We start from the raw sequence: 20,147 nt of genomic DNA, 5'->3' as shown, positions 1-20,147 counted from the left end.
AAAAAAAAAAAAAAAAAAAAATATCCTTGCTAAATTAAATACAATAATATATCAGTCAAGACTCTGCTTGCAAATAACACAACTCCAATTTGTGCCAGCTTCTCTCTGCACGTCAGCCTTATGGGACAAAGCTGAGAGAAGCATAAGGGTGGAGCGAGCTTGGGGAATGGTTAGGGATTCAGGGACTCAGACACCATCGAGACTTTCACATCAGCTGATTCCACTTGACAGGGAATGTGGCCACTGCAGCTGTAGTCAAATCTCCTCATACAGCTTTATGACCAGAAAGGAAAGGGTCCTTTTGCTCTAGTTGAGATAAAGAAATAAAAATTCTAAAGCAGCATCCTCATTGGCTTGATTTAGATCATGATTCACATCCCTTGGAACAACGGATAAGTCCAGGAGAGTGAGTCCTTCAGAAGTACTACTTCCCAAAAAAACTCTAAAATTATATATATATATATGTGAATTTATGGAAAAGGAATGATATACCTGATGTGAGAGGTATTCATTTTGTTAACACATTTGAGTTTCTTCTCACATTAGCAGTGTTGAAGCTGTTTGGAGCAGCAAAAGGGCCAAAACAAGGGCTCTCCATATTTTCATAGGGCTGGCTCTGCTCTTACTGAAGGTGTTTTCAGACTCCCAAGTCTTCAGGATGGATACCTGGGCTTTCTGTGTTCCTTTAAGGACATTAAAGTCCTATCTTTATAGAAATACATTTCTGGAAATGGGAAAACAAATCCCATCTCCTTTAGGGTGATTTTAGCACAAAACCCTTAATTATGGGTAATCATTATGTAATAATAAAAAAAACACTGTATCTTATTTGTTATATGCCAGACACTACATTAGAAGCATGCAGTAGTATACTGAAGCCAGCTAGGACTGGTTCATGAAACCCTGTCATTAGCATATCTTCTCTTGTTTATGTTTATCATCTCATGCTAATAGCTTAAAATTGGCCCCAGTGAGGTTTTTATGCCACAGTAGTTGGCAAACACCACAAATCAGATCTCCCACCCCCCATGGAGAGCCAGTGAAACGTTTCACAGAACACCCTGGGAGCTTTACTACCTTATGTAATCTTCATGATGGTTTCATGACACTGATAATTGTTATCCCCATTAGAAATTAAGGTGGCGCACAACTAGCACTTTGGGAGGCCAGGAATTCAAGACCAGCCTGGGCAACATAGCAAGAACCCATCTGTACGAAAAAGAAAACAAAACAAAAACCACAGAAAAATTACCTGGGCATGGTAATACAGGCCTATAATCTCATCTCCTTAGGAGACTGAGGCAGGAGTACTACTTGAGCCCAGAAGTAGGAGTTTGTAGTGAGCTATGATCGTGCTACTGCATTCTACCCAGGGAGACAGAGCAAGACCATGTTTCAAGAAAGAGAGAAAAAGAAGATGAAAGAGAGAGGGGAGGGGGGTAAGGGGAGAGGAAAGGAGGGGGCACGGGAGGGAGAGGAGAGGAGAAGCCAGAAGGGAGGGGAGGAGGGGAGAGGAGAGAGAAAAGAAAGAAAGAGAAGGGAGGGAGAGAAGGAGCAAAATCAAAGAGGTTTAAAAACAGTGCACTGCTTGTTTGAACCTGGTTTATGGCTGCCTGCTCCAAAGCCCATCAAAGCTCCTATGCTACTTTCAGAAAGCAAATGGTGAATAATCTTTGGTTTAGCAGCTCTCCCTTTGCCATTTGTCCTATCAGCCAACACTGAAATGTCAGCTCTTCTAGGAAAAGGGTGTGGGCCATCAGTGAGAGTGCCCTCTCTCAGCTGAAAATCTTCAGATGCAGCAAGGAAATGATCTTCTGTGTTTCTCCCACTTCCTGCTGCAGGTGGTTCATTGGGGATTGGTTGGAGTGCAGCAAGACTTGTGACGGTGGAATGCGCACAAGGGCAGTGCTCTGCATCAGGAAGATTGGACCTTCCGAGGAGGAGACACTGGACTACAGTGGTTGTTTAACACACCGGCCTGTCGAAAAAGAGCCCTGCAATAACCAGTCATGTCCGCCACAGTGGGTGGCTTTAGACTGGTCTGAGGTAAGGAAACCTGAGACTGTAGGTGTTAAGTGTCTTAACTATCAATACCATTTAATAGTAAAGGCACCTGAGCAAGTGAGCCTCTCAATACTCAACTAACAATACATTTAGTCATGTTACTATTTACCAGGATATAAGGGTTTTGGGGGATCAAGGAAATGCATGAGAAATTAGTTATCAATTTGATTAAAAAGAAGTCTAAAGTGAATTTAAAATAACAATTTAGTGAGTATCTATAGAAGTGAGTTTTCTCCTTCTTACTACTGAGCAGCATCACAAGTTCAGAATTAGGGATATATTGATTAATACTTGAAACTCAAAAGAAGAGCCAAAAACCTTTCTTACCCTGAAATTTATTGATGACCTGGAATGACTTTTTCTAGGATCTCATTGGAAGGCACAAATTTTCTTATGTCTTTTCAAGTAATATAACAGCTTAATTACATAACTCTTAGGTAAGAATATTTATCAATTCATCATCACCTGTGATATATCTATGTATACATATTTTAATTGCTTCCATTGCATCTGTGGAAGAAATAATGGAGCTGAGGTTTATAAAATGTCAAAAAGTCAAATTGAGAATTTACCATTACCTTCACTTAATAATCAGTGAGGAATCAGATAAAGTTTTTCTGCATATATGTGTACAAAATAGCCTAACATAATCCAGAGGCACTCAGAAAAATTATTAAAAATGAGATAAGAAGTAGCTAATTTTTGATTTCTCAGTATGCATGAGACATATACATACATATTCTTACTATACCCATACCATTCTTCACATTTCCCCGAAGAAGAACTGAATCCTTCTGAATTGTTGCTCAGTGTTAGAAAGAAGGAGCCGAGCTGTGGTTCGTGCCTGGAGTCCCAAGTACCTGGGAGGCTGAGGTAGGAGGATCATTTGAGTCTAGGAGGTCAAGACCAGCCTGAGCAATATAGAAGGATACCATCTCTTTTAAAAATAATTTTAAAATGCCAAGAGCTGGCTATATAAATGTAACTAGAGATAATTCTTTCAAGTTAGCAAAACAGGATGCGTTTCAGACTCTATTCTAATATATCCTGCCAAAAATATTGTGGTATTTGCTCTGGGTATTTCCCGTAATCTCATAAATTTGTCAAAAAACAAACAAAAAAATGAATCCTTGTTCTTTAAAAACCTCTGAATGTAACTATTCATTCTTACTTATTTTGCTGGAGACATGTGACTAAAAGGTGGACTGTGTTTAAGATAGTACATGCATGAGGCAGCGCCTGTAGCTCAGTGAGTAGGGTGCCAGCCACATACACTGAGGCGGGTGGGTTCAAACCCGGCCAGGACCAGCTAAAAAAACAATAACAACTGCTACAACTACAAAAATAGCCAGGCATTGTGGTTGGCACCTGTAGTCCCAGCTACTTGGGAGGCTGAGGCAAGAGAATTGCTTAAGCCCAAGAGTTTGAGATTTCTGTGAGTTGTGATGCCACGGCACACTAACCAGAGCAACAGCTTGAGACTCTGTGTCAACAACAACAAAAGAATAATAAGATGGTACCCGGGAGTTGTGACCAACTGCGATTACCTGTGGGATCTTTGGCAGGAATTGGGAGTCTTCTAAGTTTCCTGACATAGTCCAGCTTCAGTAATGACATGCTACATACGTAAATTTTATTTGTAGTTTCAGTCAAATGTAGAGATAATCTTGACATTATTCAGTCAGTGGTTATGGAAAACACTGTGGACTCTTCTGTTATGGATGTGTGTTAATGCCTAGATTCATTTGAAAGATGAATCCACTGAGAAAGAATAGACATTCTACAGAGTTATACACATGTTAATACCCAAGAGCCTTATAGAAATCCATAATATTTATTGATGATAACTATGAGAAATTTATTATGGGAAAATCATAATGCAAGACCTGATGATTGACTACAACAGTTTTAGAGTTTCATATCAAGTCAGTAAGTTTAATGCACCTTATGGAATCTCCATGACAGTTCATGACAGTTGTATGAGTGCTTACTAAATCCATTGGGATAGGCACTGTAAGGAATATAAAATAATCCTATAACCTGAGAAAATAAAAAAATCCATGAAACAATCAGAGAATAATACATATAAGTTAATGTTTAATAAAACAGTGAGTTGTGAGGTATAAATGTATAATTAATGTAGAAATTGAGGGCTAAGAAGCTCAGAGTAGCCTGGAGTAGGATCAGAAGGCTTTTTATTTGTTTTTTGGGGTTTGGTTTTTTTGAGACACTCTGTCACCCTGATTAGAATGCTGTGGTATCATAGCTCACAGTAACATCAAACGTCTGGGCTCAGGTAATCCTCTTGTCTCAGCCTCCTGAGTAGCTGGGACTACAGGTGCCCACCACAATGCCCAGCTAATTTTTCTACTTTTTTAGTAGAGACGAGGTTTTGTTTTTGCTCAGACTATTCTTGAACTTCTTTTTTTTTTGAGACAGAGTCTCAAGCTGTCACCCTGGATAGAATGCCATGGCATCACAGCTCACAGCAACTTCCAACTTTTGGGCTCAAGTGATCCTCTTGCCTCAGTTTTTCTATTTTTAGTAAAGATGGGGTCTTGCTAGTGCTCAGGCTGGTCTCAAACTTGTGAGCTCAAGCAATCTACTGGCCTCAACCTCCCAGAGTGCTAGGATTACAGGCGTGAGCCAAACAATACACCATCCTCGGCCTCCCAGAGTGCTGGGATTACCAGCGTGAGCCACAGTGCTTGACCCAGAACCTTTTTAGTTGATGAAAGTTGAACAGAATTGGCATAGAATTTGAAGCAAATATTAGGGAAGCTAGGGAAAATATTCCTGAAAAAAAAAAAAAGAAACAACAGAAACACAAGATTGTGTGAGGAAAGCAGTGTTGGAGAAAAGGGTTGGTTTTTTAAGAATATATGAAAGATTGAATAAAGTAGTGATAGGTACTAGGAAGGCTTGAATACAGAGATCTCTATACCACATGATAGAGAGAAACTAGACGAAACCTCTGTCAACTACTAGAATATCAAAACTTTCTCATGTACAGACACAATTCACATTGATTTTCTGACTTATACTTTTCTGTATCATTATGTATTTTTTAAATAAAACAATGAAATATAATCACCTTGGGAGATATTTTATGTATTATTGATATACAGGCAGTCCGCAGGTTGCGAACAAGATAGGTTCTGTAGGTTTGTTCTTATGTTGAATTTGTATGTAAGTCAGATCAGGTGCAATGATGTGTATCTATTACCTGTAATAGCCATTGTTCACAAGTGCAAGTTGTATGTAAGTCAGATGTTTATACTCAGAGAGTGCCCATATTTCCATTCCTAATGCCATTTGGGGGTTTTCTTCTGAATTCACCTTCACATAGGTTGTATTTACCCTGCTCCAAGAATTTGATTCTTACTTATCTAATCTTTGAGTAACTCCCTCAAATGGATCTAGGAGGCTCTTAGGCATTCCTAGAGACTGCCTGAAGACATATGTGCATGTATAAGCTGAGGAGACTTTTAATCACATTTCTGCTATCTTCTTTGAGATAGCTGAGTGGAAGTTTAGGGGAAAGAAGTGGTGCTGAGGGGGTGGAATCTACTCCAGATAAAGCATTGGTCAACCACAGACAACCCAGGAAAACTATCCTGGGCTCAGCGTAGGTCAAAAAATGCTACCATCGTTGTCTCAAAGGTTCTAGTAGTACACCATCTTTACCACCACCATCATCCTTTGTTCAAAAGGAAAGATGATTTTTACCCCATACAGTCTTCCCTGTTTATTTTCCAGAGTGTGAGTGGCACTTTCATGCTTCCAGGAAGCCTCCTCTTCCTTAGATAGCTTAAAAATAAAGAAGAATAAATAGCATTCAATTGAACAATGTCCGAGTATTAATGGAGAAGAAAGTGAGTACAAGGAGCCTATTCTTCCCAGCAGCGTGGAACACCTCCCACTAATGAAAACAGGAGGTCCCAGCAGAAGATCAGACAATGTTCAATCTCTTTCAGTTAACCTTTGCAAATATTTCACACAATTTTTTTGACACACCCATGAAATCTTCCCTCCTGTTTCTGCCCCCTCCTCACTTCCAACTATCAGCTGTCTGAGCTCTGGTAATCTCAAGGGTGAGGTTCAACTGGTAAAAACATGTTGCAGCATGAGGAATTTACTCTTTGACCCTTTTCTTTTCTTTGCTGGCTGCTCTAATATAAAATTTCCATTGTTGTAAAGCCAGCATCAGTGAAACTTCCCCAGTGCTTATGGCAAAAAAAAAAAAAAAAAAAAAAAGCCAGATTACCTTGGTGGAAAATGGCTCATCGGCAGCCCCAGCTTTCCCAGTTGTTATAATCTACCCTCACCCTTGGGATCACCTAGGCTATGTTGGACATTAAATGGGGATTTTTGCCCTCACTTGGCCAGTAGCTCTTGAAAGCATTGCTGCAGACAGTGGATGGGCTCCAGCAGTCCTAACCCATTCTTTTGATGTATCAGAATAGTTCTTTTTACTCCCACAGAGTACCCTTGAAAAAGGTCTGTTTCTTTTACTTATTCTTGGACAAGTAGGTAACTGGCATCATGGTCAACTGAGCTTATAGGATTTACGTTTAGGTTGCATTACTTAAGAAAAGTGGGAGAAAATATTTACCTACAAGGAGCTGTGTTTTGTTTGAAAAGACAAATATATACTCCTAGGTTCTATTTCGGTCCTATGACTGAGTAAATTAAACCCACCTTGTCAGGGAGAACTCAACAGGCTAATCCCCAAATGTTAATATTCTTATCCTTTACAAGTGAGGGCCAAATTGTTTTCCCTGGTGTGGTTTCAAATACTTCTTTTCTACAAAATATGTTTTTGTTTCTTCTTAATCATGGAATGTTAAACTAAAGCATAAATGCATCCCCTCATAAAAATCACCTCCTATGTCCTACTGAGATGAAAACAAAAACAGATGGTCTAGTCAGATTTTAAATAATTATATGAATAAAAGAGGGAAAAGGAAAAATAGATATTTACCTGCAATGAGGACAAATAGTGAGAAATAATTTTACTAAATAATAGAGTGTCCACTGAATATTTCCCACCCAGCAATCTAATGGTTTATTATAAGAGGAACAGGATGGATTTTGACATTTACAAATATTCCTTAATCTTACAAAGTAAATTTTTATTTTTGAACTAAGTATTCTAAGATTTATTATTACTACTAATAGATTTTGCAGCAGACTCAAAATTTGTGAGAAAACATAACCTTTATGTGGGTATAAACCAATGATTATCTCTAGAGAATGCTCTGAATCATTCATAATTAAATTAATGTCTAATTTAATTAATGTCATATACCATGGTTACATCTGGCTTAATTTTTTTTGAGATTAAATAATAATGCGACAGAAATGTAGTTTTCAGTTATGCACTATTTTGAAAATCCAGTTAATTATCTCTTTGTGTCTACTATTATAGAATAGAATATCCTGCCCAATTCAGTGAATTTTGGGATGTAATTTTCTAAAATGATTTCTTGCCTAGGTAGATGGCATTGTCTGTTTAACTTTGAACATAGCTGCATGTTGTCCTACAGAGGGTTTGTGTCTATTTACATTTATCTTTATTGTAGTAGAACACAACCATCTGGATTTAACTGTACTTCTTAGAATTTCAGTTTCCTCACCTGTAAAATGGATGTGATAATAATAATAGTACTTACTTCAAGGAGTTTCTGTAAATAGGTAGATTATTACATGCAAAAGATTTAGAACCCTGCCATTAATCAATATGAGTGCTACTTTCTCTTCTTAATCTTCTTATTATCAATCATATCTGTATTGTTTTATTGTTTTGGCTTTTGTTTCCTGGGGACTTTCTCAGACTCAGATAAATGAATTGTCTGCCTTTGCCTTGTCTCATCTCCTAATTGTGAGCAGGACTTAGCATATGTTTTTAGGAAAGGCTGCTAGATATTACTACATTCTTAAAACAGTAACAGAAGCTTCTTGCTACTGGAAAAAGATATTAGAATAAGCAAGACACATATGTCTGAGCCTTTGGTGTACATACACATGATTTTGAAATGTAAAGGAGGCAGGAGAATGGCATCAGGGCATTTTTCAATGAATGCTCTTCAGTTAGAAAACTAATCATAGCCTCAAAGTACAAAAACTTAGTTCCCTATACACCCCACGTGTTTCTGCCTGTCTACTTAAAGTGCTATGATATAAAGTGGCCTTCTGTCCTCTTGTACTTCACTTCAATTTCTTTTTATACTAATTAATATTTTTATATATTCTCATGAATTTGTTTCTGCCAGTACTAAAAATAGCCTGTGACGACAATAATAATAAAGGAGTGGATAATGAGTCGGTTCTAAAGTATACGTGAGAGGGCCTAGGATTTAGTTCCAGTTCTACCATTTTCTACTTGTTTATTCTTAAGTTGCTTAAGCTTTTTTTTTTATCTGTAATAGTTCTCAAAAAACTTGTTCAATAATGTATTTGAAAGTATTTTGTGAACTTTAAATCTCTAATGGAATGGAAGTTACTAGTGTTATTATTACCAGTAATAATGTTAAGCATTAAAAAAGTGGCAGAAATCCTCAAAGGCTTTGGCTTGGAAGATGGAGGAGGCATGGTGTGACGGCCAGGGGAGAAGACACAGTGGTGCTCAAGAGACTTGGATCGGGGGTTTGTTCATTCTACACAAACTATTACATGTTTGACTAATTGTTATATAAGGTGATAGGTTTGTTATGAGTAGTAAATTAGAAAATATATGCAAAGTATGTAATATAATGCCTAATAATCAGGAAATGCTTAGTAACAGTTAGCTTTAGAATGACTTCACCATTTAATATCTTGTGATTTTCTATTGATCAATGATTCTGTTTCCTCATTTTAAAAACAGAATAATAAGTGTCATCTCTCAGGCATTGTTAAGGACTATATAAACTATAACACCTTGCACAGGACGTAGTGTGTACATTGGTTAGTGCAGCAGCAGCAGCAGTATTTGCTTTGTGCCCAGCACCAGACTAGCACTAGAAAATACTGCAAGTTACTTAATATGGCTAGAATAGAGAGAGATCAATCTGAAGAGGTAAGAGAACCTCACTATTGGGGTGTAACAAGAGGTAAGCAACCTTAGTATGGGGGTGTAGCAATCTTACTATTGGAGTGTAGTTTGAATTTTTATCCCGAAGGCAATAGTGAGCCATTGCAGGACTTTTTTTAAAATAAAAAAATATATAGTCAGAGTTGTGCTTTAGGAAGATCCTTCTGACTAAAGTTCATAGAGAGTGGATTGGAGTGCGGCAAGAGCAAGAAACAGAAGACCTGTTAGAAAGCCACTGCAAAGTGGGAGATGATGTTTGTCTGAGGTAAGGCTGGTGGCAATGGAGATGAAATCAACAGATGTAAGAGAGATTTAGGAGTTGTATTAATAAGACCTAGTGGTTGTTATGACAGGTAGTGTGAGGTGGCAGCAGGATATAAAGACATTGATTTGACTCTTAAAAGGAATCAGAGATTTCTGTCTTGATCTTAACTCCATAACTAAAGTCTCTTCTGGAACCATGTTGGAAAAACTGTATATTATCCTCCTTCAAAATGCAAACCTTAATAAAACCTTCTCTAAGTTGAAGGAAATATGGTATATTCTGTTATTGCATTCATTGTGATAAAGAGGTTGCATGGAATCCTTGATTTTCACCCAGAAAAGTTAGTATTTTTCTCTTTCTATGGCATATTCCAGGCTCAAGGGTGACCCCTAACAAAACCACTCAGTCTCCTCTTATAATGCATCTTGATTTACCTAATCAAAACCATCGTTGTTCCAGATAAAGAATAGCATGTATTTATTGAATACTTACTCAAAGCTTCTGCTGCATCCTGGGGGTTGGGGTGTGTGTGTGTGTGTGTGTGTGTGTACATGCATGCACACAGGTGAAGCAGAAGTGGAGTAATTTTAAGGAGCTATAGTCTGGTAGAAATGAGATGACATGTACATAATTATAAAATAGGCTGATGGTGATTAGAGGCACAATAATTTATGTAGTCTTTTATGGTATTTTTAACCTTTGTTTACATGTCTGTCTCCTAAATAAGCTCCTTGAGAGCAGAGACTATCTTGTTCATTTGTATACTTCCCCAACCTAGTATAGGTCCTGTAGGAGATCTGGAAATGTTTTTTTAGTGAAAGGTACAGACGCAGTGTTTCCAAAAGTTGTGGGTAAGGCCCTCATTTGTCTAAGACAAGATGTTCAGATTTTATGGAAGGGTCCAGGCATACAAGGGGAAAAGCTGGAAGATTTTAGTGAGGAAACTGTATTAATTTTGTGACTTTTAGAAATACCTAGAGATGAGATACTTAAGAAAGTTTTGGTATAAGAAGAAGCATCTTTCTCTGAGTATGCATAACAAACTGACCCAGTTCTAAAGAACAAGTCTTTTATATTTGTAACTGATAGGGAAAAGTCCAGAAATTTTATGTGCAATAAACCTTCACCTGTGACCAAGTATTCTTAGCTACCACCCTATGAGAACAGTTGATCTAAATCAACCCTCAACCTGCTCCACAGAGACAAGTTCTTGTGGTCTTCTAATAACATAAAAATTCTTTTAGAAGACTACACCCAGCAAGTAGGAAACCAAGGATTCCACATTCCAGAAATTAGCAAAATCTTATCACAGCCGAATGAGGCCAAGGATAGGGAGGAATAGAGGAATCAACCTATCCCCAATAAAGGAAGAAAGTAAGTTAGCCAAGAAAAGCAAACACTGTATTTAGTGCTTAAAGGCCTTAGGGAAAAGATAAAAGTACTTCTACTTAAAAATTTGTAAGGAATTTCATATCTGAGAGATTTTGCCTGGAACTTAGTGTGTATATAAACATACACATTATATTTACTTCAAGAAAGACTTTCCTCAGATTGTCCTGGTTATTAATTACTATTTGTTTCATTTCCAGTGTACTCCAAAATGTGGTCCAGGATTCAAGCATCGGATCGTTCTGTGCAAGAGCAGTGACCTTTCTAAGACATTCCCAGCTGCCCAATGTCCAGAGGAAAGCAAACCTCCTGCCCGCATCCGCTGTAGTTTGGGCCGCTGCCCTCCCCCTCGCTGGGTGACAGGAGACTGGGGCCAGGTAAAGCATTTGTAGTGAAGCCTTTTTTGCTGCACAGCACCTTAAAACACAAACCCAAAGTTTCTGATTTGGTCATTGTAAGGGCCCAAGAGATGAATAACAATTAACACATAGAAATCTAGGTAAAACGTATGAATATGACACAACGGGTAAACTGCAGTGGCCACACGTGGACACACACAATCAACCAACGTTTCCCCCATATCTATATACTTCTCACATTTACCTTCCTTTTTGGATTTAACCATTTTCGTTAAAATTAAAAGAGAAATAGTCTAGATGGCCAGAGATTTGAACAAACTACCAAAATGTTAGATTCTAGACCCAGCTCTCTCAATTAAATCAAGGACACATCAGTTAATACCAGTGTCTTAATTTTCTCATTCACAAAATAGAGATAATTACTCTTAACTTACAGAAAAGTAATAAAGTTTTTAGTTAACTTGATAATGTGATTGATAATCTTTGAAATATTAGTCATCTATTGTTTAATCGATTCATTTTTTTCTAATGGATACTATGAATTTAGAAACAAGTATATAGGACTTTTAGTATGTATTTTTATATTAAGATATTTTTATTTTATGCTCCAATTCCTGTTTTTTTTTCTTCTTTCTCATCTATTTTTAAATTGTGTTATCTTGCTATAGGACACCATAAATCCTATAAAAACAAGTTGGTTCTCACCACAAAAATGATAACTTTGTGAAGTAATGTATTTATCAATTAGCTAGATTTAGTCGTTCCATAATGTATATAGTTTAAAACATCATGTACATGATAAACACATACAAGGTTATCTACCACTGTTTTTAAATTTTAAAAAGTAAACCAAGTTGATATATTTGGATGAAAGGAAAATTAGTTATTATTCTTCTAAATGTCAAAGAGGAAATCTACTTGGTTACATTAAAAAATAATTCCCCAGAAAGCAAATTTCCAGCTAGTCATTGCCTTTATCCTGTGGTCTCATAATTGGCCATATAGCTAGTAATTTTCTAATATTTGAGACCCACATAAATCATAATGGTATATAACTATACCAGTATAATTTTGTTTGTACTATAGGCCTGGCATTATTACACTCATTAAAAATAGCATTTCATAGACTAGCTACCAAAATTCTAGCCAAAATTCAATACTGCTGTAATATAGCAGTATTTGTATACCTCTTTTGTTTCATTTGAGAGAGGCCAAAGACTTTCAGCATCCATTATGGTAAGTAAATATATTTGTCTTGTGGGGAGACAAAAGAAGTATGATTGTAAAATAATTAATACTTTGCATCTCAACAGCAGTATTTAGTTTAATTTACAAAATGCTCCAGTGGAAGGTTAACCATCATACGCAATTAAGTGTCAAAATGGATTTCACTGTAGAAGTGATGATAGTTCACTGATAGTTTCACAGTACATAATTGATATTATACTATTAAAGACTTGATATAGACATGTTCTCATGATTTTTATTTTAAACCAGACAGGCATTTTCTTTTTCATATATTTTTTGTTGTAATACACAGTAACATAAAGCTCAATTGAAATATGTATTTTACTGACTTGGCCAAACAAACAATTGTCACTTTTAGATTATTCTTTTAAATGGAATCAAAATCTTTTTCTTCCCATCTGTATTTCAACCTAGTTTCCCAAAATTCAAAATAACCAGTTAAAATAGATTTTCAAAGATGCTTTAATAGATGTTTATAGTGTATTTATTTGTCATTCTGTATTAGAAAATTTAAAAAATGTGTCTTCGTGAATATCTTTATGAGTCCTGAAGGTGCTTTGAGAGTTTTTCAAACAAATCCTACAGGGCTTCTATTGGTTTACCTTGTAAACATCACCATCCCCTGTCTTGACACCAGTTAACTCCTCCTGCCTTTGACCCTAAATCTCACAGGCTTTCTAGTATTCTGGACTGCAGACCCAAAGAACAGACCCAGCTCTATTCTTCAACTGGGACAGCTGATCAGATTCAGCTGAAACTAAGCCTTCCAAGGAGTGACTTCAATCCTAAAGTAATTGAATCCCTAACAAATGAAAAGGAGAGGGAGACATGCTGATTGGCTAACGCAAGAACATTTCTCAGATTTGTAGCTGATCATACCTTAGAAAACTCATGAACTTATTTAACTTCATGAAACAAAAAAGAGATATAGGTCATACTCTATCCCTTGGACTGTAGTAGAGTGGCATGATCATCATGCATTTGGCTACAATGCTTGGGCTCCTGTGATTCTCCCACCTCACCCTCTGAAGGAGCTGGGACTATAGATGTGTGCGACACATCCAAATGGTTTGGGGGGGGGGTTGTTTTGTTTTTATAAGACATAGGGTTTCCCTGTGTTGCCCAGATTGGTCTCAAACTCCTGGTCTCAAGTGATCCTCTTGCATGGGCATCCCAAAGTGCCGGAATTACATGTGTGAGCCACTGTACCCAGCCTCTTTTTTTTTTTTTATTAAATCATAGCAGTGTACATTAATACTATCATAGAATACTGTGTACTGTTTCTGTATACAATTTGAAATACTTTCATCCAACTGGTTAACATAGCCTTCATGTCTTTTTCTTAGTTATTGTGTTAAGACATTTATATTCTACAATTAGAGAGATTCACTTTTTTTTTTAAACTGACCCCCATCACCAATTCCCATAGCAGTCACTACTATTAAACTGAACTACTAGTTTGATCAGATGCAGAGCATTCTGAGAGGCCATCAGGTTATTTACCTGCATGCCTATAACAAACAAGAAGCACGAGTGATGTCCTAGCCCTAGACCAGTGGTTCTCAACCTTCCTAATGCTGCAACCCTTTAATACAGTTCCTGTGGGTCGCAGGTTAAGAACTGCTACCCTAGACATTATTGTGTTATACTTCATCACAGGGTTTTATCATTATATTCCTGCTATAGTTTACCAGACTTGATTGGAATTGTTGGAGTGATAGCCCAAGAAATCTCCGTCTGTTTTCTTCTAGACTATAATCAGTCTATTTTCTGGGATAATACACAACACTGGCCTTGAGTTCGTAAATCAGTTTCATACTAGAATGACCTAACCAATACCTTTCAAAGATGAACCACATATGGAATTTAAAAGTTAATATATAGTGTATGCAAAATGACATAGTATCTATTATTTTTTACTTCCTGAAACTTACTGAGATTACTGTTTTATTTCTCTGTGTCTTTGAATTCAGTGTTCTGCTCAGTGTGGCCTTGGACAGCAAATGCGAACCGTGCAGTGTCTCTCTTACACTGGACAGGCATCAAGTGACTGTCCAGAAACTGTTCGGCCTCCTTCAATGCAGCAGTGTGAAAGCAAATGTGATGGTGCCCCCATATCCAATACTGAAGGTGAGTTTTCCACGGAGAAGGGCTTGTTATCTCTGATAATTCACCTTCACTGTCCTCAGGGCTTGGAGGGCCTTTTAAACCCACTATGGTAGTATCATCTGTATAGAGCATCTATGAAAGCTACAGCCATTACTATGTGGTCATCAAGAAACCTAAGTTTTTTCCTTGTTAAGTCCTTAATAACCTAAATGACCTTGTTAAGTCACTTAACCTCTCTGGAGCAAAGTTTACTTACCTATAAAATGAGAAATTGGAGTGGATAATCACTAAGGTCATGTCCAAGTATTTTGTGTTTGACCTATACTAAGAATCTAGAGATTATTTCTAATGAATCACTCTTAATGTGAAAACTTCTGTTTCTTTTTTGATATGACATGATCTCTGTCATCATGAAGATTAAATTTATGCTTGTTATACATATGACAAAAATGTGTTTGAAACTACTAGCATTTTAAATGCTAATTTTCTTATTGTAGAAAAATAGAAAAAATAATTATGTAGCTATTTATAAAGGAGGACAAAAGTCTTTGTGCTCTGAAATTTGTTTTTATATGTTGGGAAATCCCTTTATTAATAGCAGACACCAGCCCAAATCCTGATTTTGCTTATCTCTTATTTAAATAAAAGTGCTTTATTCATTTGGGCATTCATTAGAAATTTCTTAAATGCTACTGTGTGCAAGGCACAGTGGCAGAAATTATAAGGAATGTTGAGACAAATATGGCATAGCCTGGAAGTTCAGACTGCCCTCTCCTATGAAAATAGAAACATGATCAAATACACGCACATGAACAATACCTGAAGCCACAAATTTATTTATTTATTTATTTATTTTGGCCAAGGCTGGGTTTGAACCCACCACTTCCGGCATATGGGCACCCTACCCTTTTGAGCCACAGGCGCCGCCCTGAAGCCACAAATTTAAATGATGAGAAACCTACTGGGCCCTGCCAACCCCCAAAACCAAAAAACTATCATGAATATGTAATCAAATAATTTGGTAATATTTTTCAAGTAAAAACGATGTGCTTATAAACCTGTTCAAGAGAGATCTATTCCTTTGATCAGATCCTTGTAACTCAAAGGATTTTTAAAAATTATATTCACTATTTTAAAATATTTCCTTAAGAATTTTGCTTTAGGAAGAACAATCGTCTTGTATGACAAGATCTAAACACATTATATCTTTGCAAATTGCATTTTATATACAATTTATATGAACCCCACAGACAAGAACTTATTGTACATGTAATTTAGTTTTTTTTTTTTTTTCCTTTTTTTTTTTTTAATTGAATGGTAACTGTGTACATTGATGCACTTTGGGGGTACAGTGTGGTGTTTTCATAGAAAATCCAAGAGTAATTTAGTCTTTTAAAGAAATATTGCCTTATCCTATGCAATTTTAATTATAAAATCTCTGGCTCAAGTGCCACTTACTTCTTTTTTTGTCCCTGTAGTAAGGAACATTCTAGAAATCTAGCATTTCCTTTTTTGATAAGGGCTCAAAATTTATGACAAACAGAAATATTTTTCCTAGAAGTACTATGTCTTCTAAATCATCTTATTAAAAAGCCTCTCTTGGCGGGGCACAGTGGCTCACTCCTGTAATCCCAGCACTCTGGGGGGGCTGAGGTATGTGGATCACCTGAGCTCAGAAGTTCAAGACCAGCCTGAGCCAGCACAAGACCTCATCTCTAAAAATAACCAGACATTGTAGCAGGTGCCTGTAGTCCCAGCTACTTAGGAGGCTGAGGCAAGAGAATTGCTTGAACCCAAGAATTTGAGGGTTCTATGAGCTGTGATGCCATGACACTCTACTGAGGGCAACAAAATGAGATTCTGTCTCAAGAAATAAATAAATAAATGAATAAATGCCTCTCTTCTATAAAGCTTTAGTAAACATCCATGAATATTTACAAAGAAAAAATAACTGTGAAAAAAAGACTGCAACAAACAACTTTTATCTATTGTAAGTTATTAGCAATCAATCATATGGGTTTGGGGGTCTATTTTTCTTTCAGAATTTGAAAATAAAAGGTTAAGGTGGGAGACAGGATACAGTTATCACCTTAAACTACTCTATGTTGGATATTATGGTAGGCCTTTTATTATCTATCACATATATCTTATATAATCTTGACAACAGTCTTCTGAGAATTGGTATTACTAATGAGGAAAGTGAGAGACAGAGTGGTGTAGTGACTTGGACAAATTAAAAGACTAGAAAGTAGTATAGTCATGATCTGAACCTGGACTTGGCAAAGCCCAACTACACTTCAATCTCAACTACATTTAAATGCTATTCTTAATTAAATCTTTAAAGTAGAGTGTTTTGAGATGAATATAGAGTTTCTCCTTATAAAGTAGAGATGATTCTGGTGTGACTGTCAGCCTATTTCAATAGATTAAGCCTTAATCATTGTTGAAAGAACTGGCTTTGGGAATTTATATATCCTTGATATAAAATCCTTGATATAAAATCAAGGGAATTTAAATGCAGAACCAATAACTTTAACCTTTTGGATGAAGGCAGGCCTCATAGACTAAGTAATTTGTGATGCAGCTATAATGTGTACTTGGAGAAACTCAGTGTGAACCTTGGGAAAAGTGGATAAAACATTGAACTGAATCATGGATTTTCATCCATAGAGATATGGAATAGACAGATAACATGGATTTCAAAAGAAAAAAGTCTCTTGCATGAAAACAATGTTGAAAATGTTCTGATAAGCCTTGTAAAAATCAAATCCGGGAAAGAAGAATGCCTCTTTGTAAGGGAAAATTGGAAGGGAAGTCGGGAAAGGAGCAGTTTCTGGGTAATATAGGAGGACTCCCTTTCCCCCAGCAGAGTCATGTTCTTAGGACTTTTAATGTAAGGCATTGATAAATCAGTTCAGCTCCACCCCAAGACAGGGTAGGAGGGAGCGGAGGTTCTTTCTTTTATATTTGCTTATAAAAATAATTAAAATATATAGCAATGTTGGAAGAATTTTTACAATAAACACCACCATCTAGATTCTAGCAGTAACATTTTACTGAACTTGCATTATCACACATACATATCCACCTGTCCATCTCTCAAGGATATGGGTTTTAAATAATCCAATCATTAATTCATTTACTTAGCAAACATAATGTGTGCCAGCCACTGAGACTATGAAAGGAACACACTAAGGTCCCCATCCTCAAAGGGAGCCTGGTCTAGTAAGGGTGGCACATGCAGAGAAATAATTTTCACAATACGAGCAATACTGTAACAGGGGTAGAAAGAAGCTACCATGAGTACAGGGGGCAGAGGCATCACAGAGGAGGTAAGCTTGAGCTGGGCGCTGGAAGGTATGAAACACGTTGCCAAGAAGACATTAAGACGAGGGCATTCCTGGCAGAGCACTGGTGTGTGTGGTCGGGGGGCAGCACAGAGGTGTGGTCACCATGGCTGCAATGCGTTGGCAGATGAGTAGGCAGTGGAGTTGAGGGTATTGAGAGTGAGAAAGATAGGGACTTGGTTTTAGAGGGTTCTGTGTACAATGGAAAGACATTAGGGCTGTATCTTTAGGTTATAGGGAACAAGTGAAAGAAATTGGGGAGTGACGTGTTCTGGATGGCAGAGGGAAAGCAGCCTTGTTTGAGAAGGTAATTAGAAAGAGTTGTTCTGAGAGCCCAGCCTAGAGATGATGAAGGCTTGAACTAAGGCAGATATAGTAGACATTAAACGGAGGGTGATAAATTGGCAAGAGAAGAAGAATAAAATGGAAAGGAGAATAAAAGGAATTTGATGAGAAATTAGACATGGAGATGAGAAATAATGGAGGTATTTAGGATGACTCCTAAGTTTCAGATTTAGGCAACCATGTACCATTAGTCATGATAAGGAATTTAGGCATCTACAGGGAAATTAAACACATTAGTCCCCCAAAGCAGGGGTGGCATTAAGGCACATAAGTCCCCATAATAAAAAATAATGGAATTTGTATAGCATTAAAAATAGGGATTGAAAAAATGGAGGGAGATTAATCAACAATGAATAGTAAGAAAAAGAAAATTAGAAGTAGGGCTTAAAGAAATTAAAATAGCAAAAGGGAAACAGAAGGAGGAAGATACAATTCAGTGTGTCAACATCTGCTTTAGATTTTTGTTCCTGAGAGTCTTCAGCAAAGGGTTAAAGTACTATAAACATGATCCTGACAGACACCCTCTCAATGAAGCTGACACTACATTGCTGCTAAGAGGGAATAACACACATGCTGGGTATTCACACATTTGAAATACTATTCAGAGAAACTTTTTAAACAATGTATGTTAGCTGGGACTAGTCTATTCAGGCTTACCTGAAATTCTATCCAAAATGACATTTTATTCACTTTTCATGAAATTTCAAGTTCCCTTGTAGTTTATACAGTGAGTCTTTGCAGCTTCTCAATAGCACACGATACTCTGTCATACAGTACTTATTGCTGCCAGGTAATGATTCCATGAGCTAGTAACCAACCCAGGAAAGGTGTGGTCAGTGTACATTGGTTTACCAGCCTGTGATGTCTATTGGTGACTTTGGTGGGTATCCGTCTCCCTCAAGTAAATAGCTCTGGGAAAGTTGAAAGATCTCCAGAAATCTCATACCAAGAACAAACTAGGGACTGAGTTTGAGTCAAAATGTGGGATTTGATGTATTAAAATCAGTGAAAGGAATGATAAAGGTCATTTGAAGACTTTGATTTCAAGGAGGTGAGGAAAGCCAGTTTTTTTCTTTGCCACTTCAAAGAACTCATAATCCACTTAGCATTCAGGTTCACATTCCTGGCTGTCTGGTTTGGAGGGAATCCTGGATTGGGGTTGAGATTATACCACCTCAAGGCCAAAAGTGGGTGGCATCTAGGGACTAACACTGGGTAAAAAGAAACTGAGAAAGCAAAGAGTCGTTTCGTTACGGTGAGATGAAATCAGAATGAAGTTCAATAGCAGAGAACATCTTACTTCAAAGAAAAGAAGAAGTTGGTGGACTGTTCCCATTGCAATAAACAATGTCAAGTTCCTAAGCAAAACTTGTTATTTCATCATTTTCTAGTAAGAGTATATAAAATGTCAAGGGCTCAAGTACAGTGTTATCAGGAAGAGTATACTGAGTGCACATCCCCCACCAGCTCCCGCACTGCACAGGAACACATGCAGCCTTATCACCAGTCATGAGTGGGGCACCTGCAGCTTAAGGAAACTTGTGGCCTTTAGTCTGAATTCAGATTTTACAGAACAAATTCCTTTGTTAAAAGAGAAAGGTGAAGCTTTTCTCACCTCCTTAAAAAAAGAACAATCCTGAAATCAGAAGGCCACAGCTTCCATAAATCTCCACTTACCATATCTTCTCCCGAATCACATAAAGAGTTTACAGGCACAGAGGACACACATTCTCCAAAGAAAAGAGAAGTGCTGAATAGTCATGGAAGGATCTGTCCTGAATATCTCAACTCATTCCAGTGGTACAAGTAGGTGAGCTTTGCAACATTTTATGAAATAAATACAAAAGCAATACAGTGGGCTCGGCGCCTATAGCTCAACCGGCTAAGGCGCCAGCCACGTACACCTAAGGTGGCGGGTTCGAATCCCCAGCCCGGACCCGCCAAAC

The 20,147-nt window shown here is 37.3% G+C and overlaps 1 protein-coding gene across 1 annotated transcript in view; it reads left to right on the top strand.

Moving 5' to 3' along the window:
- ADAMTS6 (ADAM metallopeptidase with thrombospondin type 1 motif 6) overlaps window positions 1-20,147 on the top strand; it is a 366,007-nt gene that overhangs the window by 335,079 nt on the left and 10,781 nt on the right. The window contains exons 22-24 of the mRNA XM_003785868.1: window positions 1,842-2,046; window positions 10,994-11,170; window positions 14,374-14,530. Coding sequence (XP_003785916.1) covers window positions 1,842-2,046; window positions 10,994-11,170; window positions 14,374-14,530 — 539 coding nt within the window. The remainder of the gene's footprint in view (window positions 1-1,841; window positions 2,047-10,993; window positions 11,171-14,373; window positions 14,531-20,147) is intronic.

This window comes from Otolemur garnettii, unplaced genomic scaffold, assembly GCF_000181295.1.
Source record: "Otolemur garnettii isolate 467f Iridium unplaced genomic scaffold, OtoGar3 scaffold00017, whole genome shotgun sequence".
NCBI lineage: Eukaryota > Metazoa > Chordata > Mammalia > Primates > Galagidae > Otolemur > Otolemur garnettii.
Note: the sequence above shows the minus strand (reverse complement) of the source record. Positions and strands in the feature narration are given on the sequence as shown.